The sequence below is a fragment of the Oncorhynchus mykiss genome, chromosome 30, assembly GCF_013265735.2.
Source record: "Oncorhynchus mykiss isolate Arlee chromosome 30, USDA_OmykA_1.1, whole genome shotgun sequence".
Classification (NCBI taxonomy): Eukaryota; Metazoa; Chordata; class Actinopteri; order Salmoniformes; family Salmonidae; genus Oncorhynchus; species Oncorhynchus mykiss.
The window spans coordinates 46,098,622-46,123,264 of NC_050570.1; the positions used below are offsets into that span (position 1 = coordinate 46,098,622).

Genomic DNA, 24,643 nt, shown 5'->3' on the forward strand with positions numbered 1-24,643 from the left:
CCTCAACCTGCTCTTGAGACAATTATTTTAATGAAATCAGCCATTGAATTATGTCCAAACAATCTTTAGCAGTGTGCTTTCTCTTCTCTCAACTTACCTTCATGAATACTGGTCTGAAAGGACCAGATATGTGAAAGCAGTATGGTGGAAACTCATCCATTTACTGTCAATTTTCAGTGGTAATCATTAATCAAGTACAGTATATAGAATGGGAGATTGTGGGATAGCTTGGAGCGAACACAGTATAGGCAGAGGGAAAAGTCCAATACCTACTCCTGTGTTTTTCAATCCTGGTCTTTGTGTTGGCAAGGCAAGAGTATTGCCCAAATATTGCTAACAAGCAAATTACCATCTTGAGGTTTCAGTTGAACATTTATCTGCTCTTCCCACCAGTTGAATGGTGTAGAGCATGTCTGATGGATGGGATAGTAAAGTTTATATTCTCAAATCAAGGACCGGGATTGGGGGAAACACTTTTATACACCATATTGGTTCTGGTAAAAAAGAAAAACATCTGAAATTTCCAATGAGACAAACTGTGTAGAGGTGTTAACAAATTTGCTCAGGTCTGACTAAATGTTATGTGGAGTAGTGAACGGAGGCTATAGAATTCTGTGTTTGTGGGAGGTGGTTGAAGATACAATTCCTAATGTGATGAGTAGGCCTAGAGTTGGTAACAGTAGTCACTGCAGTGCAGCCTGATAAGTGAATTTAATTCACAACTGTTTGGGCCTACGGAAAGAGGGGAGATGCAGATTGTCCATCTGGCCTGGTGGAGGAAATTATAGTATAATTTTTTTTATATAATTCAGAGGCACAGACTCTGTGAGTGAAAGGGGCTGGGATTCTGTGAATATGTTTGCTCGCTGTGGATGGCAGATGCTATCCGCTGGTCACGCAGGGTAGCCTAGTGGTTAGAGCATTGGACTAGTAACTGAAAAGTTGCAAGTTCGAATCCCTGAGCTGACAAAGTCGTTCTGATCTGTCGTTCTGCCCCTGAACAGGCAGTTAACCCACTGTTCCTAGGCCGTCATTGAAGATAAGAATTTGTTCTTAACTGACTTGCCTAGTTAAATAAAGGTAAAATAATTATTTATTTTTGTTTTTATTTTATTTTTTTACAGACAGATTAGGGTCTTTTCTTTTCAGCCGTAGTCATTTGACTTCAAAACTATGTTTTTCCAGCAATTGTATTTTGAAATATAAGACCAATTCTAGCTGCTGTTTACTAACAGCCGCAACTCCACAATCAGCTGTTTGAAATTAAGCCAGCTGCCCAAATTGCAGGCTTTGTGGGCCTATGTGCTATGTTTGTGATTTAAACAATTCACAGCGATATTGTAAAGGAAGCTATTAATACTCGGTGGCTACATTATCCTCTCTGGTGTAGTATTTTGAATTATTTTATTTATTTAGACATATGTACAAACAGGACTAATTATTTAATTTTGTCAAGTTTAATAATTAATTAATTTTGGCAATTTGCCAGTTTGTGCTGCACCTACTTCAGCACTCCTACTCCCCGCGGCTATGGTCATGTTCCTAATGAAGGCACAAAATGGGAAAAACTGTTTCGAAATCTTTCGAATAAGAGTTCTCATTTTGGTTTTCCCTTAGAAAAAGGTATTGATAGTGGTTGCGACCGTAGGTTGTCAGGTTATAGATTCAGCACCCCTCAGTTTGTTTAACTTAGCTTATTATTAAGCTTTATTTCAAGAGTTTAGAAATGACAAGGTGATACAGAGGTGGAGAAGGGAGGAAGTTGAAAGGGACAACTTGGGGTTGAACCCAGGTCTCCGGCGTGTGTTGAGAGTGGGGAGTGTTACCACTACACCATATCTGCCACTTAACTGGACGTTTGTTACATGCAAGATGACCAACAAATCATAAAGTTTGGACCAATAATCTCTTCATATGGTATTATTGCTTGAGAAAAAGCATATATTATAACTATGCAAGTTGATGCACAGAAGAGGTTCTTCTCGTCCTTTTTTTCCATTTTGATGACCGCTTGTTGACACTTTTTCTCTTATAAAACTGCAATTTTAGCTCAAGTGAAAGCACCGGATGCAAGCCTCAATGTGTGTCTCTCCCCCAGAAAAACATAACCTCATGCAGTCATCATCAGGGTTTCTCAGCCTAGGTCCTACAAGTATTAAAGGTATATAAACGTTACTGTTGTTAACCCATGTGACTATGTTGTGCCACGGTTCTTAATCAAATAATAACTTTCAGGGGTTTTGTCAGAATAAAATGTAAAAAAGTATATATAATTTAATTGTACAAACAGTGTACTACTACAACACAAACACACACGAGACAATTCCGGAAATGCACTGTGATTCCTGTCACCTGCTGCTCAAGCCAGTGTTCTGTTCACATTGCATATATTATATTGACTGATGGTGTTATGTTATGTCCGATATGTGTTGTTCTGTGTTGGGCTGACTGGTTCAAACAATCAACCAGGGCAATTGTAAAATGTGGTTTTGAGATTTGTGTTCATTGTTTTAAAAGAAAATATTTGTACGGTAGTTGTTGCTAGTCTAGTCGCAATATATGTATCTAATAAATACATACTCTCTTTCTCTGTCTTTCTCTGTCTTGTTACAGGGTCTGTTTTGATCTTGAACCTGAATAAGTACAGTACAGAAAGGCACAAAAATAGCACACACACACACACACACACACACATACTTCCACTCTCATACACACGCTCATCAAATTGCATTACATTAAAAAAGGACACTACTTAGTGCTCAAACCCACATTTAGAAACCTTGCAGATACTGTATATGAGACTGTAGTTTAAATTAAACCAGAGCTTGTGAGTAATGTGAAGTGTCCATGTCATCAATACAATGTTTGAGCACGTGCCTGGGTACAGGTTAATTCAAGCATGAGTTTCTTCACTCTGTGAATGTAAATAGCCTGCCGTCCACGCGTCATATAGTATATTCAATAATACCGCCCAACTCCCTCTACACACACACTCATGCAAAACAGTGTTACATAACCAGTAGGTAAAGTCACTGGGGAAGCTGGGCAATATTACAACCTATGTGTTGTGATTATTGTGGTGTTTGCTCTATAACCTGTTAATTCATATGCCTTGCAACCGTGATATATACTGTAGGCCTAAAGGCAGAGACAATAAGAAGACACAGTGGCAGAATTAATTCAAACACATCTTTGTTTTATCACAAAGCCAGATAGCAACTTCTGTCCAGTGAAGTCCACAAAGCATATTGCAGGTACAGTAACAGACAGTTAGTTACATGACCTATAGCATGGTCAAGCAAGTCAATGTTTCTGACATTTTCAGACCACTAAACAAATTGATTTAGAACTACAGAGAGTTACCACAAGTCACAAAGAAAACAGGATCTGCCTCCACTATTCCAGCACCATTTCAACTTCAACATTTCAACATCATCAAATCACCTCTGCTTAGTCTAATACAGTGACAACTAAAAGATACCAAAAACAATTTATTCCAATCAACATGGCTATGTTTAACTATTCTTGTGGGGACCAGCCATCCCCACAAGAATAGTAAACAAACAAACATTTGACCAATTGGGGACATTTTGTTAGTCCCCCACAAGGTCAAATGCTATTTCTAAGGGGTTTTAGGGTTAAGATTAGAATTGATGTTAGGAGCTAGGGTTAATTTTAGGGTAATACACTAGGGTTAGGGTTGAGGTTAGGTTTTTGGGTTAGGGAAAATAGGATTTTGAATGGGACTGAATTGTGTGTCCCTACAAGGTTAGCTGTGCGTGTGTGTGCGCAAGTAGAAAAACATGTTGACTCACCCTACTTGTAGAGAACCACCAATGGCATCCTCCTCTCTTTCATGTTGGCGAAACGGCCTCAAAACTATCTATCACTCTTTCTGGCATACAGTACATAATAGTATTTTTTGTTGTCCTAGGCTACCTGGCTAAAATGCTTGCTCTCTATCCTAACTTCCATTCATGTGCAACGTTAGTAGTTAACATTAGCCTTCTACATCTAGCTACATATTGAACTTTCATCCTCTCAGGCCAGGGGCTCAACAATGTATGAATTAATGGTTCGATCAGAATTGCCGTTATAATCATTGGCCAGTATGGAGAATTAAGTAAAACCACAAGTCCAAATCCCTATCTCCAGCCATGGCTATTTTAGGAAAGAGACTATTTCTGCTAGCTAGCCACTGAAGGACAACACAACGAGACGCAACAATTCACGTTTTTCTGTCAATTACGTATGCTCTCAATGGGATTTGATTGCAGTGATGCAAAATTCCAAGCTGATTTCCCTTGACACTTTTTTGTTGGTGCGCCATGACCATTCACCTTTGAACTTGCTCAGTTTAGCTCAACACTTATTGGCAAATGTTTTTATACTATTTTTATCAAAGGAGGCTAAATGCTCGCTGACTTCCCTTGCCTTCAATGCTATGGGTGGCAACAATGTCATACTCGTTTGGACCAGACAGCATCAGATAGATGGCCTACCTGTAGAGAGACAGTGGAGCTGTTTTGTTCGTATTCAGTGTCTCAGAGTAAGAGAGCTGATCTAGGATCAGTTCCCACTACAAGGCTAAACTGATCCTAGATCAGCAGTCCTACTCTGAGACGTTTAGTGAATACAGGCCATCCTACCCCATTCCTAACGGTATGCAGGCATTACAGGAATATCAGCAGAGCCAGCCCCAGACCAGTTGATACAGACAGAGAACACCAAATGTTGTCCAGCTTGATATATTGCATAAAGGTTATAATGGACTCAATCCCCCTACTGGTCAATAGCAGAATCTCTACACAACTTTTTCAATAGTGTCAGTATACCTTGTATTCACTGAAGAAATACAATTAGAAAAAATAACGACAAAACTAAATAAGAAATACTATCTGTACTAGTGGTTTCTTCTTTAAAAAAACAGCTAAATAACAGTTTGGAAGACCCAGAGTTACCTCTGCTTCAGAGGATAAGTTCATTAGAGTTACCAGCCTCAGAAATTGCAGCCCAAATAAATGCTTCACAGAGTTCAAGTAACAGACACATCTCAACATCAACTGTTCAGAGGAGACTGTGTGAATCAGGCTGCAAAGAAACCACTACTAAAGGACACCAATAATAAGAAGAGACTTGCTTGGGCCAAGAAACACTAGCAATGGACATTAGACCAGTGTAAATTTGCCCTTTTGGTCTGATGAGTCCAAATTTGAGATTTCCGTGTCTTTGTGGGACGCAGAGTAGGTGAACAGATGATCTCTGCATGTGTGGTTCCCACCATGAAGCATGGAGGAGGAGGTGTGACACTGTCAGTGATTTATTTACAATTCAAGGCACACTTAACCAGCATGGCTACCACAGCATTCTGCAGCGATATGCCATACAATCTGGTTTGTGTTTAGTGGGACTATAATTTGTTTGACCAAACATACCTCCAGGCAATGACCCAACATACCTCCAGGCTGTGTAAGAGCTATTTGACCAAGAAGGAGAGTGATCTAGTGCTGCATCAAATGACCTGGCCTCCACAATCACCTGACCTCAACCCAATTGATATGGTTTGGGATGAGTTGGACCGCAGAGTGAAGAAAATGCAGCCAGCAAGTGCTCAGCATATGTGGGAACTCCTTCAAGACTGTTGGAAAAGCATTCCAGGTGAAGCTGTTTGAGAGAATGCCAAGAGTGTGCAAATCTGTCATCAAGGCAATTTATTTTTACCTTTATTAGGCAAAGGGTGGATACTTTGAAAAATCTCAAAGATAAACTATATTTTTATTTGTTTAACACTTTTTTATGTTACTATGATTTTATATTTGTTATTTCATAGTTTTGATCTCTTCACTAGAATTCTACAATGTAGAAAATAGAACATATAAAGAAAAACCCTTGAATGAGTAGGTGAGTCCAAACTTTTGACTGGTACTGTAGGTTAACCATATCAATACTACATAAATCTCTACTAACTAAAAAGTAATTTAATATACTTTTGAATATACGTTAATTTGGTGTGTCACATGATCTGTGTTACCAGCAGTGGGAAGATGTGAAATAATATTATAGACAGATGGGATTGGGAGGACTGCATGTCATACAAACGATTGGTCAGGGGCCTTAGTTTAGTCCTCATGTCGTGTGTGTGTGTAAGAATATACCATGATCTCAGTTAGACTGTAGGCCATATGTAAACCATGATAGTTTCTCATAAATGTGCAAAAAAAAACATGCTACAGCAAAATGAGAACTATGTCTTATTTAGACACTCAAATGGAGCAGGAGGAAAAGTAAGCCTGATAACATAACCATTCAATGGTTCTCTAGAAATCACCTTGACGAGTAGATGCAAGCTCCACAGCACAGAGGCTAGAAAAGACTGGCAGTGTGAAGGAAGGAAGGAATTGGATGGAGAGACAGAGGGGGAGTTGTAGGGATTGTTCCTGAGTGTGAGGGTTCCTCCCTGATTCAGAGGGGTTGGGTTAAATGCGGAATACACATTTCAGTTGAATGCATTCAGTTTTACAACTGACTAAGTATTCCCTTTCACTTGAATACAGTGTCTTTCTGAATTTAAATCAAAGGACAAGCCATGCTTGAGCCAGCCTACAAGTCAAGGATGGCAGTCAGTGAATGTGCGTATCTGTGTACATTTACAGGTACATACTTTCCAGGTGTCCTGAATACCTACACTCTTTCACGTGTCTGTTTATCTGTACATACTTGTAAGGTACGAGTACAGGGGAAAGAAAACCGTCATTGGTTCCAGAACTTTCCTTCGGCCGCCAGAGTTTCGTTGAGGCGACACAGCTGGCGCAGGAAGCCATCGTTAGGGCCGATCTCTCTCTTCTGCCGTACCATGGACAGGGCGGACCGAATGTCCATCCTGTGGCGCAGCATCAGGTAGGCGATGACCAGTGTTGGTGAGCGGCTGTAGCCCTCTCTGCAGTGAACGTACACTTTACCTGAGGGACATGGAGAAGGGTTTTAGGTCAGAGAGAACGGGACACAATATTGCAACAAATAAGGATAAAATGTTACATAAAATACTGGGATAAAATGTTGCGTCAATGTATTTCATTTAATATTTCTAAATTGAGACAATTCTGCATTTGAATTCAACTCAAATTTCCAGTTTCTACATGCACGATCCAAAAAATCTATTAAAATAGAATTGATTCTTCTGAAGTCAACTCTGCATCCATCCCTGGTGTGACTGTGTTGAAACTGAGTCATCCCATTAGACCACAGAAGACCCTTTTCATAATCTTAGCGCGATGAGGTCATGTACTGTAATGTATTATATTCCAATGATCTCATGCAGAGGCTCACACCAAAACAATTAACTGTTACCTTACTCTTCCCATATTTGTTTTGCCTTAAAAGAAAAAGAGGTGGCTAACTATTGCTCTAAGTGTTTTGCTCCGTCGGCCTGCACCTCTCTAACTCAGGTGTGCATTTTCCCTTGTCTCAGAAAGGTTTTATCTTACCCTTCCCATCATTGTGTGCCAAGGCCTTCTCGATGAAGTTCGCCCCCTCCTCGAAGTAGATGCTGAGGTCAAAGTGGTCTGTGTCACTGGCGCCCATGCCGTGGTATGTGATGCCTGTGCCAGCGTAGAACTCCGCGTTGGTGTTAACGTGCATGAAGGAGTTGCCTTCCGCTGCATTCAGAATGTGGGTGATGCCTAGCTTCTTCAGACGCATCGTGTTCATAGCCACAATGCTAAAAAACAAAGTGCTGTAGGTGTCATAACCATTACAAACCTAGAGTGGTACTATATACAGGCATATACAATGCCTTCAGAATGTATTCATACCCTTTGACTTATTTCACATTTTGTTGTTACATCCTGAATTCAAAATGGCTTAAATATTTTTTTTCACCCATCTATACAGAATACCCCATAATGACAAAGTGAAAACATGATTCTAAATGTTTGCTAATTTATTTGAAATGAAATACAGAAATATCTCATTTACATAAGTATGCACTCCCCTGAGTCAACACTTTGTAGATCACCCTTGGCAACCATTACAGCTGTGTCTTTCTGGATAAGTCTCTAAGAACTTTCCACGCCTGGATTGTTCAACATTTGCCCATTTTATTATTTTTGTAATTCTTCAAACTCTGACAAATTGGTTGTTGATCATTGCTAGACAACCATTTTCAGGTCTTACCATAGATTTTCAAGTAGATTTAAGTCAAAATTCAACTCGCCCACTCAGGAACATCCACTGTCTTCTTGGTAAGCAAGTCCAGTGAAGATTTGGCCTTGTGTTTTATGTTGTTGTCCTGCTGAAAGGTGAATTAATATCCCAGTGTCTGGTGGAAAGCAGACTGAACCAGCTTTTCCTCTAGGATTTTGCCTGTACTTAGCTCCGTTCCGTTTCTTGTTATCCTGAAAAATTCCTTAATGATTACAAGCATACCCATGACATGATGCAGCCACCACTATGCTTCAAAATATGGAGAGTGGTACTCAGTAATGTGTTGTACAGTGCCTTGCGAAAGTATTCGGCCCCCTTGAACTTTGCGACCTTTTGCCACATTTCAGGCTTCAAACATAAAGATATAAAACTGTATTTTTTTGTGAAGAATCAACAACAAGTGGGACACAATCATGAAGTGGAACGACATTTATTGGATATTTCAAACTTTTTTAACAAATCAAAAACTGAAAATTTGGGCGTGCAAAATTATTCAGCCCCTTTACTTTCAGTGCAGCAAACTCTCTCCAGTAGTTCAGTGAGGATCTCTGAATGATCCAATGTTGACCTAAATGACTAATGATGATAAATACAATCCACCTGTGTGTAATCAAGTCTCCGTATAAATGCACCTGCACTGTGATAGTCTCAGAGGTCCGTCAAAAGCGCAGAGAGCATCATGAAGAACAAGGAACACACCAGGCAGGTCCGAGATACTGTTGTGAAGAAGTTTAAAGCCGGATTTGGATACAAAAAGATTTCCCAAGCTTTAAACATCCCAAGGAGCACTGTGCAAGCGATAATATTGAAATGGAATTAGTATCAGACCACTGCAAATCTACCAAGACCTGGCCATCCCTCTAAACTTTAAGCTCATACAAGGAGAAGACTGATCAGAGATGCAGCCAAGAGGCCCATGATAACTCTGGATGAACTGCAGAGATCTACAGCTGAGGTGGGAGACTCTGTCCATAGGACAACAATCAGTCGTATATTGCACAAATCTGGCCTTTATGGAAGAGTGGCAAGAAGAAAGCAATTTCTTAAAGATATCCATAAAAAGTGTTGTTTAAAGTTTGCCACAAGCCACCTGGGAGACACACCAAACATGTGGAAGAAGGTGCTCTGGTCAGATGAAACCAAAATTGAACTTTTTGGCAACAATGCAAAATGTTATGTTTGGCGTAAAAGCAACACAGCTCATCACCCATCCCCACTGTCAAACATGGTGGTGGCAGCATCATGGTTTGGGCCTGCTTTTCTTCAGCAGGGACAGGGAAGATGGTTAAAATTGATGGGAAGATGGATGGAGCCAAATACAGGACCATTCTGGAAGAAAACCTGATGGAGTCTGCAAAAGACCTGAGACTGGGACGGAGATTTGTCTTCCAACAAGACAATGATCCAAAACATAAAGCAAAATCTACAATGGAATGGTTCAAAAATAAACATATCCAGGTGTTAGAATGGCCAAGTCAAAGTCCAGACCTGAATCCAATCGAGAATCTGTGGAAAGAACTGAAAACTGCTGTTCACAAATGCTCTCCATCCAACCTCACTGAGCTCGAGCTGTTTTGCAAGGAGGAATGGGAAAAAAATTTAGTCTCTCGATGTGCAAAACTGATAGAGACATACCCCAAGCGACTTACAGCTGTAATCGCAGCAAAAGGTGGCGCTACAAAGTATTAACTTAAGGGGGCTGAATAATTTTGCACGCCCAATTTTTCAGTTTTTGATTTGTTAAAAAAGTTTGAAATATCCAATAAATGTTGTTCCACTTCATGATTGTGTCCCACTTGTTGTTGATTCTTCACAAAAAAATACAGTTTTATATCTTTATGTTTGAAGCCTGAAATGTGGCAAAAGGTCGCAAAGTTCAAGGTGGCCGAATACTTTCGCAAGGCACTGTATTAGATTTGCCCCAAACATAACAATTTTGTATTCAATTTTGTATTCAAAATGTGTATTCATTTAATTGCTTTGTCACATTTTTTGCAGTATTACTTTAGTGCCTTGCTGCAAACAGGATGCATGTTTTAGAATATTTTTATTCTGTACAGGCTTCCTTATTTTCACTCTGTCAATTAGGTTAGTATTGTGGAGTGACTAAAATGTTGTTGATGCATCTTCAGTTTTCTATCACAGACATTGAACTCTGTAACTGTTTTATCATTGGCCTCAAGGTGAAATCCCTGAGCAGTTTCCTTCCTCCCCGGCAACTAAATTAGGAAGGAAATTTTTCTAGTGACTGGGTGTATTAATACACCATCCAAAGTATAATTAATAACTTCACCATGCTCAAGGGAATATTATTCAATGTTCTTTTTTAATTTACCCATCCTCCATCAACCTTCTTTGCAGGGCATTGGGAAATCTCCCTGGTCTTTTTGGTTGAATCTGTGTTTGAAATTCACTGCCCCGACTGAGATACATTACAGATAATTGTGTGTGGGTTACAGAGATGAAGTACTACTTCAGAAATTATGCTAAACACTATATTATTGCACACAGAGTGAGTCTATACAATTTATGTTATTACTTATTTCAGCTTTTCAGTTTTTTATTAAATTGTATCCTTTTTTTCAAAAAACATAATTCCTCTTTGATATTATGGGTTATTGTGTGAATTATAGTGACCAAAAATCTAAACTGAATCTATTTTAAAAAATCACACAAAATAACATAAAATATGTAAATGTCAGGGGAAGGAATACTTTCTTAAGGCATTGTACATGTGTAGTGGTATAAAGTTGTACAGGGATGTGTTATTAGCTGTGCCATTACCAGTGTCCATTTTAGCATGTAAATCTTGGTGGGGCAAACTTAAAAAAATAAGAATTTTGGTGCATGCCAGAAAAGGTGGCAAACGGTACCCTCAAACCCTCAAAGGCCTTCATAAAGCCCAAGAGAAAATATTTATTTTCAGCAACATGGAGTGAATCCGTACCACCGCTACACCTGGCTATCAGCGGAGCCTTGTCTGGCAGCAAAACAGTTAATTCAGCCACATTTACTGCCTTTAAAAAAGCATAGCTGATATGGCTAACATACTTAGAGAAATGTGGTGTCTACTGACAATTGAGATGTACAAATTATGGCATAAGGGGACGGCGAGCAGATAAGAGGCAGTCTGTAATTTTGATTAAGACATAAATGAGCGAGCTAGGACGGATTTTGTTAATAACTATTTGTTCAGCACTTTTGAAATGTACAATGACAGAATTCAGAACATAGGCCGTTCTTACAGTATTCTCCCTGTACACCAAGTCAGAACCGTAGGACAAATAAAGGGGGCATATAAGCAGACAATGAAAGCTCTTACAATTTTTGATGATTACATTTCTCTAGAACAGGCTATAGGCTTCATGTGCACCACCAACAGCTAACAGCTTACAACACAAAATACACTTAGCATTACTTTCTTAGCTACAGTATACATATACAGTATACATATCTCCCTGGCATATTACATCATTTATGCAGCAGCACACAAGACCATTTTGGATCACGTTGTTGTGCTGGGCTCACTTGAAGAGGAAGGTGGCGCAATGGTCTTTCATGGGAACATTTTGTCATCAAACTTTGTTATCGAAATCTGTCATTCTCTGGATTTATGGTGCTTCAAGACAACTGGGAACTCTGAGGGGGGGCAAGGTCAGATCATAATGTCATTGATCTTCAGGTCAGAGCTCTGACCTGAAGATCAATGACATTATGATATGACCTTGACCCCCCCCCCTCAGAGTTCCCAGTTGTCTTGAAGCACCATAAATGAGGCCAGAGTTCCTGACATGGAATTCCGAGTTGGATGACTGTTCAAAACGTATTTTCCCAGTCTGAGTTTTCTTTTTTTTCCCCAGAGTTCCCAGTTGTCTTGAACTCACTGAAGTCTGTGATTTCCAAGTTCCGAGTTTCCAGCTGTTTTGAACGCGGCAAAAGTCATGCTGGATTGACAGCATGGCCAATGTTGAATGTTTATATTTTTATCCTTGGAAAAGAGACTCTTAAACCCAGACTTAGACCACACACCCACTCCACTGAATAGCAGGCTAGTGATTGCTCAGCAGGCTAGTTTGCAGTTAGCCACTGATTCCTTCCAAACCACTCATTGTTGAATTTGCAATTTCTAAGCTCAGCAAAAAAAGAAACGTCCTCTCACTGTCAACTGCATTTATTTTCAGCGAACTTAACAAGTTTAAATATTTGTATGAACATATGATTCAACAACTGAGACATAAACTGAATAAGTTCCACAGACCTGTGACTAACAGAAATGGAATAATGTGTCCCTGAACAAAGGGAGGTCAAAATCAAAAGTAACAATCAGTACTGGTGTGGCCACCAGCTGCATTAAGTACTGCAGTGCATCTCCTCCTCATGGACTGCACCAGCTTTGCCAGTTCTTGCTGTGAGATGTTACCCGCTCTTACACCAAGACACCTGCAAGTTCCCGGACATTTCAGGGGGGAATGGCCATAGCCCTCACCCTTCGATCCAACAGGTCCAAGACCTGTTGTGTGTGTGTGTGTGTATATATATACATATATACATATATATATATATATATATATATATATATATACACACACACACACACACACACACACACACACACACACACACACACACACACACACACACACACACACACACAACAGGTCTTGGACCTGTTGGATCGAAGGGTGAGGGCTTCGTACAGTCATAACAATGTAATTGTGTACACACAGTGCCTGCAGAAAGTTTGAACCCGGTTTCACATAGAATTGAATTCCGGGCTCTTCGCTGGTCATGGCAAACACTGGCAAACACTGACATTCCTGAAATCACGCACAGAATCAGCCGTATGGCTGGTGGTATTGTCATGCTGGAGGGTCATGTCAGGATGAGCCTGCAGGAAGGATACCACATGAGGGAGGAGGATGTCTTCCCTGTAACGCACAGCGTTGAGACGGCCTGCAATGACAACAAGCTCAGTCCGATGATGCTGTGACACACCACCACAGACCATGACGGACCCTCCACCTCCAAATCGATCCTGCTCCAGAGTACAGGCCTTGGTGTAACGCTCATTCCTTCAACGATAAACGTGAATCCGATCATCACCCCTGGTGAGACAAAACCCAGACTCGTCAGTGAAGAGCACTTTTATCCAGTCCTGTCTTGTCCAGCGAAGGTGGGTTTGTGCAAATAGGCGACGTTGTTGCCGGTGATAACGCTAATAACGTTTCAGTCAGGGACATCACTCGCTTTGAGACCTTGAAGTAGTTGTTCCCCCGCAGCTTTTGTGGAGCGATGGGTATCGATGCTTCGAGCGTGGCTGTTGTGGATGTGTGCAGAGGGTCCCTGGTTCGAGCCCAGGTAGGGGTGAGGTGAGGGACGGAAGCTATACTGTTACATACAGTGGGGCAAAAAAGTATTTAGTCAGCCACCAATTATGCAAGTTCTCCCACTTAAAAAAGATGAGAGAGACCTGTAATTTTCATCATAGGTACATTTCAACTATGACAGACAAAATGAGAAAAAAAATCCAGAAAATCACATTGTAGGATTTTATATGAATTTATTTGCAAATTATGGTGGAAAATAAGTATTTGGTCACCTACAAACAAGCAAGATTTCTGGCTCTCACAGACCTGTAACTTCTTCTTTAAGAGGCACCTCTGTCCTCCACTCGTTACATGTATTAATGGCACCTGTTTGAACTTGTTATCAGTATAAAAGACACCTGTCCACAACCTCAAACAGTCACACTCCAAACTTCACTATGGCCAAGACCAAAGAGCTGTCAAAGGACACCAGAAACAAAATTGTAGACCTGCACCAGGCTGGGAAGACTGAATCTGCAATAGGTAAGCAGCTTGGTTTGAAGAAATCAACTGTGGGAGCAATTATTAGGAAATGGAAGACATACAAGACCACTGATAATCTCCCTCGATCTGGGGCTCCACGCAAGATCTCACCCTGTGGGGTCAAAATGATCACAAGAACAGTGAGCAAAAATCCCAGAACCACACCAGGGGACCTAGTGAATGACCTGCAGAGAGCTGGGACCAAAGTAACAAAGGAGGACAAAGAATCCAAAGAACACCATATCTACTGTGAAGCATGGGGGTGGAAACATGATGCTTTGGGGCTGTTTTTCTGCAAAGGGACCAGGATGACTGATCCGTGTAAAGGAAAGAATGAATGGGGCCATGTATCGTGAGATTTTGAGTGAAAACCATCAGCTTCCATCAGCAAGGGCATTGAAGATGAAACGTGGCTGGGTCAATGATCCCAAACACATCGCCCTTCGTTGCGAAGGAGTGGCTTCGTAAGAAGCATTTCAAGGTCCTGCAGTGGCCTAGCCAGTCTCCAGATCTCAACCCCATAGAAAATCTTTGGAGGGAGTTGAAAGTCTGTGTTGCCCAGCAACAGCCCCAAAACATCACTGCTCTAGTGGAGATCTGCATGGAGGAATGGGCCAAAATACCAGCAACAGTGTGTGAAAACCTTGTGAAGACTTACAGAAAACGTTTGACCTCTGTCATTGCCAACAAAGGGTATATAACAAAGTATTGAGATAAACTTTTGTTATTGACCAAATACTTATTTTCCACCATAATTTGCAAATAAATTCATAAAAAATCCTACAATGTGATTTTCTGGATTTTTTTTCTCATTTTGTCTGTCATAGTTGAAGTGTACCTATGATGAAAATTACAGGCCTCTCTCATCTTGTTAAGTGGGAGAACTTGCACAATTGGTGGCTGACTAAATACTTTTTTTCCCCACTGTAATCAGTTTTGTTTCAGTATGGCTTTTGTCAATACATTTTTAATTTAAAAATCAGGATGATTAAAGCAAACAAATAAAATGAAAACAAGTTATTATCACAACATAGGCTGCTGTAGTCCTATTGGCTATCAGATGTAACTACACTGAGTGTACAAAACATTAGGAACACCTTTCTAATATTGAGTTGCTCTACCTTTTGCCCTCAGAACATTCTCAATTCGTTGGGGCAAGGTGTCAAAAGTGTTCCACAGGGATGCTGACCCATGTTTACTCCAATGCTTCCCACTGTGGCGTCAAGTTGGCTATACAGTATGTCATTTGGGTGGTGGACCATTCTTGATACACACGGGAAACTGTCAAGCGTGAAAAACCCAGCAGCGTTGCAGTTCTTGACACACAAACCGCTGCGCCTGGCACCTACTACCATTACCCGTTCAAAGGTAACTCAATATTTTGTCTTGCCCATTCACCCTTTGAATGGAACATATACACAATCAACGTCACAATTGTCTCAAGGCTTAAAAATCATTATTTTTGGATTTAACAAGTGACATCAATAAGGGATCATAGCCTTCATCTGGATTAACCTGGTCAGTCTATGTCATGGAAAGAGCAGGTGTTCCTAATGTTTTGTACAATCAGTGTATGACTGAGGCCAGTGGATGCACTTAGACTATACTCCATTTTAATATTTTTAGCTTCAGATAAGTGTGCCAAGACCAAAGTTGATCGAATAGCCTTATACCTGTCTATAAAGTTTAGAATTAACATTTCATTGACACATTAACTCAAGCAAATGAAACTCACGCATTTCCAACATATATCCTGGGGAACACCTCGTCGACATGGTGTGTTGGCATGCTGTAGTAACCGTCAACGTTGGCACACAGATCATTGAGCTGCTGCACTGACACTTCATAGTCTGACATGTCAACTCGCTGTGGCACGGTAGGCTTCTTGGTTGCGCTCTGATTTTGCTTCATGACTAGAGCAGAGCTGTTAAATATGTCCGGTTTACAGAGCGACCAGGAGAGGAGTCAGGTTTTCACCCGGCTGTTGCATTGCTCTCACAGAGAGAGCCTCTGAGGGTCTGTTTGTTTTGAAAAGTCTGCTTGCGCACGGCCCTCTCTCTCTCTCTCTCTCTCTCTCTCTCTATATATATATATATATATATATATATACTGCTCAAAAAAATAAAGTGAACACTAAAACAACACATCCTAGATCTGAATGAATGAAATATTCTTATTAAATACTTTTTTCTTTACATAGTTGAATGTGCTGATAAAAAATCACACAAATTATCAATGGAAATCAAATATATCAACCCATGGAGGTCTGGATTTGGAGTCACACTCAAAATTAAAGTGGAAAACCACACTACAGGCTGATCCAACTTTGATGTAATGTCCTTAAAACAAGTCAAAATGAGGCTCAGTAGTGTGTGTGGCCTCCACGTGCCTGTATGACCTCCCTACAACGCCTGGGCACGCTCCTGATGAGGTGGCGGATGGTCTCCTGAGGGATCTCCTCCCAGACCTGGATTAAAGCATCCACCAACTCCTGGACAGTCTGTGGTGCAACGTGGTGTGGAGCGAGACATGATGTCCCAGATGTGCTCAATTGGATTCAGGTCTGAGGAACGGGTGGGCCAGTCCATAGCATCAATGCCTTCCTCTTGCAGGAACTGCTGCCACATGAGGTCTAGCATTGTCTTGCATTAGGAGGAACCCAGGGCCAACCGCACCAGCATATGGTCTCACAAGGGGTCTGAGGATCTCATCTCGGTACCTAATGGCAGTCAGGCTACCTCTGGCGAGCACATGGAGGGCTGTGCGGCCCCCCAAAGAAATGCACCCCACACTATGACTGACCCACCGCCAAACCGGTCAAGCTGGAGGATGTTGCAGGCAGCAGAACGTTCTCCACGGCGTCTCCAGACTCTGTCACGTCTGTCACGTGCTCATTGTGAACCTGCTTTCATCTGTGAAGAGCACAGGGCGCCAGTGGCGAATATGCCAATCTTGGTGTTCTCTGGCAAATGCCAAACGTCCTGCACGGTGTTGGGCTGTAAGCACAACCCCCACCTGTGGACGTCGGGCCCTCATACCACCCTCATGGAGTCTGTTTCTGACCGTTTGAGCAGACACATGCACATTTGTGGCCTGCTGGAGGTACTTTTGCAGGGCTCTGGCAGTAATCCTCCTGATCCTCCTTGCACAAAGGCGGAGGTAGCGGTCCTGCTGCTGGGTTGTTGCCCTCCTACGGCCTCCTCCACATCTCCTGATGTACTGGCCTGTTTCCTGGTAGCGCCTTCATGCTCTGGACACTAGGCTGACAGACACAGCAAACCTTCTTGCCACAGCTCGCATTGATGTGCCATCCTGGATGAGCTGCCCTACCTGAGCCACTTGTGTGGGTTGTAGACTCCGTCTCATGCTACCACTAGAGTGAAAGCACCGCCAACATTCAAAAGTGACCAAAACATGTGAAATTTATTGTCAATCAGTGTTGCTTCCTAAGTGGACAGTTTGATTTCACAGAAGTGTGATTGACTTGGAGTTACATTGTGTTGTTTAAGTGTTCCCTTTATTTTTTTGAACAGTATATATACTGTATATGTATATATAAAGCATCCACCATATATAAAGCATCCACCAACTAGTGTGTGTGTGTATGTATATATATATATATATATATATATATAGACACACACTAGTTGGTGGATGCTTTATATATGTTGGATGCTATATACATATACATATATATATACTGTTCAAAAAAATAAAGGGAACACTTAAACAACACAATGTAACTCCAAATCAATCACACTTCTGTGAAATCAGTGTGTTACTTGCTATATATATATATATATATATATATATATATATATATATATATATACAGTACCTACAGTATGTTACCGTACAGTAATAACAATGTATTTGTGTACACACAGTGCCTGCACAAAGTTTGAACCCTTGTTTCACATTTTTAAGTGATCTACTGGTTGGACTGCTAGTATTCATGTTTTATAATGCAATAAAGATTTTATTTGGTATTTAGTGAAACAGTACATTGTGTATAGTATAAGTGACTTGAGAAATCGTATTCTAATGTGCAAATGTTATCATGATGGTCATTGGTCAACTATCAACAGCCCTCTGTATCTACTAAGAATGACTTGGAGGAATGCTTTGTGTTATCCAAATAAATCATTGAAGTTGATTATTCAATGATTATAAGTGCCAATATTAGGTTGAATATTGTTGATGAAATACATTACAGAACATAAACAATAATAAAACCTCTTGAGTTGTATATTACACTGATAAAATGTGGTTCAGATGACAGGTGTTGAATTTAATGTATAGTCTATGAATAGTCTACAGATAATGTAGATGACATAGAGCATTAGTCATGATGTCACAAAATCTAACTTAATAACAACCAATCCCCTGAATTCTCCTTCAAACGGCTACCCCATTTTGGCTCTGTATCAGTTTGAAAATAGAACAATCCCGAACCAAAATGTCTGACATTTTCTCCTAACATGTTTCTGGTCGCATTTTGGTAGCCCGACATCGAAGGACCTTGAGGAAACTGTCGATTTTGTGGGAGTCCCTGCGGAAGCAGGACATAAGGAAGTGGAAGTTGATGAGGCGGGAGGTCTTGTCATTGCCGAGGTCTCCACCCTTGAAGGGGATTGAAGAAATGTACTGGGAGGAGGGGCCCATCTATAGAGAGAGAAAGAGAGACATTTTTTTTTTAAAGCAGAAGATAGTGCAAAAAGGTTGTCACCTTGAACACAGTGTTCAATTGTTGAACTAAAACCACTGTACATGTACAGTCTGGAATGCTTCACATGAAAACACACACACACAGAGATAAACAGCATCAGTGACCCACCTTGTTGACCAGTATGTCCAGTCCGTCTCCTAGGCTCTTGGAGTAGTCCTGCAGTTCCCTGATCTTACTGCTGATGTCACCATTGGAGGGGTGTGGCAGAGTGGGCGCCTCAGAGGAGAGCAGCAGCAGGGGATCATTCCAGGCCAGCAGGAGGGAGCGAGCCAGGGAGATCAGCTCATTCTCCTGAGGAACACAATGGGTAAAGTCATGAAGGAAAGGTCAATTGAATGTTCCTGCTGTTTTACTGAGTGCAACGCTCCAACCCAAAGGTCTTAATCAGGCTTGACGAAAGGGGAGTAGGAATAGTAGGGATTGGGGGTTTAGTCAAGGAACTCTTGTGCAGGTTGTTAAATGCACTGCTTTTTTAGAACGGTGTAAATACTAACATGTATGTATACCACAGGGAGGAGACAAACCCAGAGAGAGAGGAGAGGAATGGTACTTCTGAGTTAGGAGGCTTCTTTCCTTCATCTCCAAGACTCCACTAATCTAAGACTGCTGGATGCAAATTGCTCACAGCTCTCTAATCCTCTCAGATCTGTGCCTAAGGGCTGTAGATCTACAGGGCTGTAGATTTGATCAATGAAGTGCTCACGCAGGTAGACTGGGAAAAGAGAGAAAGGGGAGAGATTATAACTAATAGAGAGATGAGTGAGGAGAGCACAGAGCTTTACTGACCGATACTCTAAGCGCTTGCTCCTTGTCCTTGGGTGTCTGGAGTGAGGAGGTGTGACACATAGATGGACGTGGCATCATCACTCGTCCCATTGGTGGGAAGTGAGAGTCCTGAGAGAGAGAGAGAGAGGTGGAACAGCACAAAAGTGGTTAAAATAAGGTTAGCTCAAATTGAACATACTCTGACTCATAATACTCTGAACATATTAATTTAACGAACAATACATACATCTTGAACACAAACAGACCAGGTATACACACAGATACACATACACACAGACCAACGTACACATGCATGGTTGTCCTATGGTTATTAAGCATCCTACAACTTTCTGGGAATGGTACAAGATAGTTGTTTGGCTTTGGAACATTCTCAGCACATTTATGGAACAGAAAGTCTCCTAAAAGTTCCAACGTGGTTACATTTAATAAAACTTTTTGTAACGTTCTATCATTCTTCAACTGGTTTGGCATTGAGAATATTCTCAAATAGTTCAGAGAACGTTAATTTCAGATCTGCAGCATAATGTTTCCTACAGGTTTCCTCAGGGTTCCATTTAAAATCATGTTCAGGTGGGTTGGCCGCATGCACTAATGAGTGCTTGTTTCCTTTAGAAATCGATTCTGTTTGAATAGACAAAAATTAACAGCTTTTGTATGTGTAAAAAAAAACATGGCATATTAGCTCCATCCTGGTGGCGCAGTGGACTAATTCCATGGATAGAGGACTGAAGATTATAGGTTTGAACCGCACTGATGCCATAAATAAAAAATGTTGCATGATGAATGCCAAAGGAAATGGATTTCCATGTGTCCCATCTGTGCTTAAGATTTCAAAAAAGTTTACCCAAAATAATCTGAAAGTGTTATTGAAATATTCAGTGAAAGTTAAGGAAGTTATTCAAAAACCTCCAAATAACATATAATTTCCATTCTTAGAGCTTTAATAAAAACCTCCCAGGAAAACTTTCAATAAACCAGAGTAAAATATTCTCAGAACCAAACTAAAGCTAAACATTCCCAGAACAGGCAACTGATCTGATCGCTGGGAAGCTCTCTCCATTAGGTCACTAAGGCCAATGGCATGACAGGACACAACTAGACACAGAACTATAGGTGTGTGAGAGAGAGGTTTGGCTTTAGTCAACTTGCCTCCATCAATAACTCTCACACACAGACTAAACACACACATTTCATCTCACCTGCTAAGTGGAGTTTGGTACCCTGGGATCGGCGAGCCATCTTTCTTTCTTTTCTCTTCTCTCCTTATCTTCTTGTCCTTCCTCTCCTGCTTTTTGGCTGTCGTTCCTTTTCGTCCCCCTTATATAATGCCCTTGTCTTTTTCATTTGTGAATGCATAAGTCTGGTGACTGTGCGTATTGTTCAGAACTAGTTTTCTCCTGATCACTAATGAGAAACATTTGGGGTGTCTGTCCCTTAGGTATGTACTCATCAATACCCATGGTATTTTTTAAGGTGAGATAGTGAGGTGGACAAAAGCTGTCGGAAAAAAAGAGAGAGGGGCTGGGGGGTGGTTGAAGGGCAATTAGATTCCATTAATATGATTTTTAAATGAAATCATTTATTTGTCCTACAAGGTGGGATCTACAGTACACTATGGAAGTTTAGTTACTAATCGTTTCTGTCAAAAATTCTGTACAGCCTCTTTAACTGTCATGTGTTGTTCCCAGATTTGAGCGAACACCATGTCTTGTCTTTTTCCTGTTGTTAGATGTTTATTTGATAGTGTTGTTAGTGTGCTGTTGGCTCCTCCTTCCCTTTAGTTTGGCCACTGTGACCAATGTTCACAGCATTTGCTAAATGACCATCTTTCTTATCATACCATTATTACACTGTACCATTCTCTCTCACTTAATCCACTTTCAATGGGGTTCCCGAGTGGCGTAGCATTCTAAACACTGCATCGCAGTGCTTGAGGTGTCACTACAGACCCGGGTTTGATCCCAAGCTGTATCACAACCGGTCGTGACCGGGAGTCCTATAGGGCAGCGCACAATTGTCCAAGCGGCGTCCGGGTTAGGGGAGGGTTTGGCCGGGGCGGCTTTACTTGGCTCATTGCGCTCTAGCGACTTCTTGTGGCGGGCCAGGGGCCCGCAGGCTGACTTTGAACGGTGTTCCTCCGACACATTGGTGCAGCTGGCTTCCGGGTTAAGCGGGTGGGTGTTAAGGAGTGTGGTTTAGTGGGTCATGTTTCGAAGGACACATGACTTGACCTTTGCCTCTCCCGAGCCCGTTGGGGAGCTGCAGCAATGAGACAAGATCGTAATTGAATCGCAATTGGATATCACGAAATTGGGGAGAAAAAGAGGGTAAAATACAAACAAAAAAATAATAATAAAAGAAATACAAAATAAACCACTTTCAATGAGCCTCGGGTAGGCTACACTGCCACCCAGTTGGTATTCCACACAAGTCATCTTTCCACATGGCATGGACTGAGGTGGTTCCAAGAACCAATGGGAAACCAAAAACTTCCCACAACTTCCAAGGATCCAAATGTGCTGGGACTGTAACTGAAACCATACACCACCTACCACCATCTATGTGTATCAGTGCTCTACGCCCAGTGCAGAATCATAACTGGAGGTCCTTGCCTGTGTCTAGAATCTTCATCCCAATCACTCATTGACATCAATACATTATCTTCATACATGATCTACATGTGGCCTGGGGTGGTCTAGCGATTCGGGCTGCTGCCTTCAGCGCAAACATATAATGTGTTGTGTGGGTTCGAATCCGACCTACTGGCACAAATTCTATTTCTCTTTGTCTCTTTCCCAGAAAAAAAAAGTCAAAAGAAAGAAGTCAGAATGTGGTCACATGCATTGGGCTTGAGTTATTCAGGACTGTTATACCTTGTTGAGCCAACAGAGGCTGCTCTTTTCTCCAGATAGAGAGCAAACCAGACTAGAATTTAAATGTTTGATATTAGGCCTACAATTCACCTAAGGACTCCTGTATCCTCAATAAATGGTCTCTGGTCTCCCTGGGTAACCATAGCACTGCCTTTATTGGGGAATAAATAAGAACTCCTAGAAAGCCGGCAAGCCAGAGGTTTGCTCCTTATGAATCTGTAGCAGTGTGTGTGTGCGTGTGTGTGTGTGTGTGTGTGTGTGTGTGTGTGTGTGTGTGTGCGCGCACGCAGATGTCTGGTGTATGGTGTATGGTGTGTGCGCGGAGTGTAGACTATTCAGTGTATCATTTACATGTTGGACACACACACGCACACATGAAACACTCCTCCTCTCCCCCCTCGTATTACCTATACCTCTGACTTTAAATGTAAGTTCCTTCCCTTTAGAGGTGCCACTGGAATCTAGCAACTACCACTGGCTCTCTCTCCTTACCAACCCATTCTTTACCAACCCCTACTTGAACACAGAACTACTCCCAAATGTTTCTTTCTCTATCTTTCTCTTTCTATCATTCTTAACAAACCTTTCCTTACCAACTGCTGTAACACAAAATACAAAACCTCCAAATCTCTCCCTCTCTCTCTCTCTTTCGATCTCTCTTGTCTTTTTCTCTCCAAATGTTCCACTGCTTACTGTTACTAAAACAAGAATTGTAGTGGCTGTATTTGTGCTGTGCTGGCTTGATGTGATTTGCAGTAGAGGAATGGTGATGTGGGTTCTGGCCAGGCGTGTGGCTATGGATGTTAGATTCAGGTACAGTAGATGTGATCACTGTAGGAGCCTGAGGAATAGTTGGCCTGCCTGATCTTTTGCAAACCAGTGATGAAACCACAAATATGACAAAAACAAAAGGAGAAGAGGGAGGGAGGGAGTGAGTGAAGAGACAACAAAGAGAGAGAGAGAGAGAGAGAGTGGGGGGTAGAGAGAGAAAGAACAATGAGGCAACAAAATATTCAGTCTCTTTTAGACAACTTCCTGGACAAAACATTTCACTGTAATAACTTATGGATAAACCACTTCTCCAATCTTTTTGGCCCTATAACAAAGAACAGACAGCAAAAACACATACATGATAAAATACAAATCTTAGAATCAACTATTAAAGACTACCAGAAGCCACTGGATTCTCCAAGTACATTGAATGAACTACAGAACAAAATACAAACCCTCCAACCCAAAAAGGCTTGTGGTGTTGATGGTATCCTAAATGAAATGATACAATTATACCGACCAAAAATTCCAATAGGCTATACTTAAACTCTTTAACATCATCCTTAGCTCTGGCATCTTTCCCAATATTTGGAACCAAGGACTGATCAACCCCAATCCACAAAGGTGGAGACAAATTTAACCCCAATAACTACCGTGGGATATGCGTCAACAGCAACCTTGGGAAAATCCTCTGCATTATCATTAACATTTCCCTGTTTAGGTTTTCAGTGAAACAATGTACTGAGCAAATGTCAAATTGGCTTTTTACAAAATTACCGTACAACAGATTCATATTCATCCTGCACAACCTAATTGACAAAGAAACAGACCAAAACAAAGGCAAAGTCTTCTCATGCTTTGTTGATTTCAAAAAAGCGTTTGACTCAATTTGGCATTAGGGTCTGCTATACAAATTGATGGAAAAGCATAGAACATTGTAAAATCCATGTACACAAACAACAAGTGTGTGGTTAAAATGGGCAAAAAAACACATATTTATTTCCACAGGGCCATTGGGTGAGACATGGATACAGTTTAAGCCCCACCCTCTTCAACATATATATCAACAAATTGGCGAGGGCACTAGAACAGCACCCGGCCTCACCCTACTAGAATCTGAAGTCAAATGTCTATTGTTTGCTGATGATCTGGTGCTTCTGTACCCAACCAAGGAGGGCCTACAGCAGCACCTAGATCTTCTGCACATATTCTCTCTCCCTCCTTTTCTTTCTCAAAGATTTGGCTTTAGTATGCTTTTTTTCTTCTCCTTTGCTATTCACTCATTTCCCCCAACTCTCTCTTACCTAAAATGGTTGGCAGAGCCTCTATCAATTCAATTTAAATGTATGGGCTTTATTGGCAAGGGAAACGTATGTTTACATTGCCAAAGCAGTGCCAAAGCAATGTAAACATCTCCCTCCTCTGCTCTCTCC

The 24,643-nt window shown here is 41.2% G+C and overlaps 2 protein-coding genes across 2 annotated transcripts; both read right to left on the bottom strand.

Moving 5' to 3' along the window:
* Positions 1-5,845: 5,845 nt before the first annotated feature.
* Positions 5,846-15,957, bottom strand: LOC110521933 (dual specificity protein phosphatase 3). Its single transcript, XM_036969008.1, has 3 exons — positions 15,787-15,957; positions 7,485-7,717; positions 5,846-6,959 (listed from the first exon to the last, which is right to left on the bottom strand). Exons 1-3 carry the CDS (start codon positions 15,906-15,908, stop codon positions 6,751-6,753), a joined length of 564 nt encoding a protein of 187 aa, XP_036824903.1. The 5' UTR covers positions 15,909-15,957; the 3' UTR covers positions 5,846-6,750.
* A 2,046-nt stretch (positions 15,958-18,003) lies between these two features.
* Positions 18,004-21,047, bottom strand: LOC110521934 (prolactin). The gene is made up of 4 exons (XM_036969380.1): positions 20,766-21,047; positions 19,567-19,674; positions 18,889-19,071; positions 18,004-18,716 (listed from the first exon to the last, which is right to left on the bottom strand). The coding sequence occupies exons 2-4, from the start codon at positions 19,654-19,656 to the stop codon at positions 18,528-18,530; spliced, it is 462 nt and encodes a 153-aa protein (XP_036825275.1). The 5' UTR covers positions 19,657-19,674; positions 20,766-21,047; the 3' UTR covers positions 18,004-18,527.
* Between the last annotated feature and the right edge of the window lie 3,596 nt (positions 21,048-24,643).

Bases quoted from the DNA above. Each gene is read 5' to 3' on its own strand.
- LOC110521933 (XM_036969008.1), bottom strand. From the start codon at position 15,908: ATGTCAGACTATGAAGTGTCAGTGCAGCAGCTCAATGATCTGTGTGCC. The intron at 7,718-15,786 runs GTGAGTTTCATT...TTTGTTTTTTAG, and splicing joins AGGATATATGTTGGAAATGC to CATTGTGGCTATGAACACGA. The intron at 6,960-7,484 runs GTAAGATAAAAC...CATGTCCCTCAG, and splicing joins GGCACACAATGATGGGAAGG to GTAAAGTGTACGTTCACTGC.
- LOC110521934 (XM_036969380.1), bottom strand. From the start codon at position 19,656: ATGGGACGAGTGATGATGCCACGTCCATCTATGTGTCACACCTCCTCA. The intron at 19,072-19,566 runs GTCAGTAAAGCT...TGTGTTCCTCAG, and splicing joins AGCAAGCGCTTAGAGTATCG to GAGAATGAGCTGATCTCCCT. The intron at 18,717-18,888 runs GTGGGTCACTGA...CTCTCTCTATAG, and splicing joins TGGACATACTGGTCAACAAG to ATGGGCCCCTCCTCCCAGTA.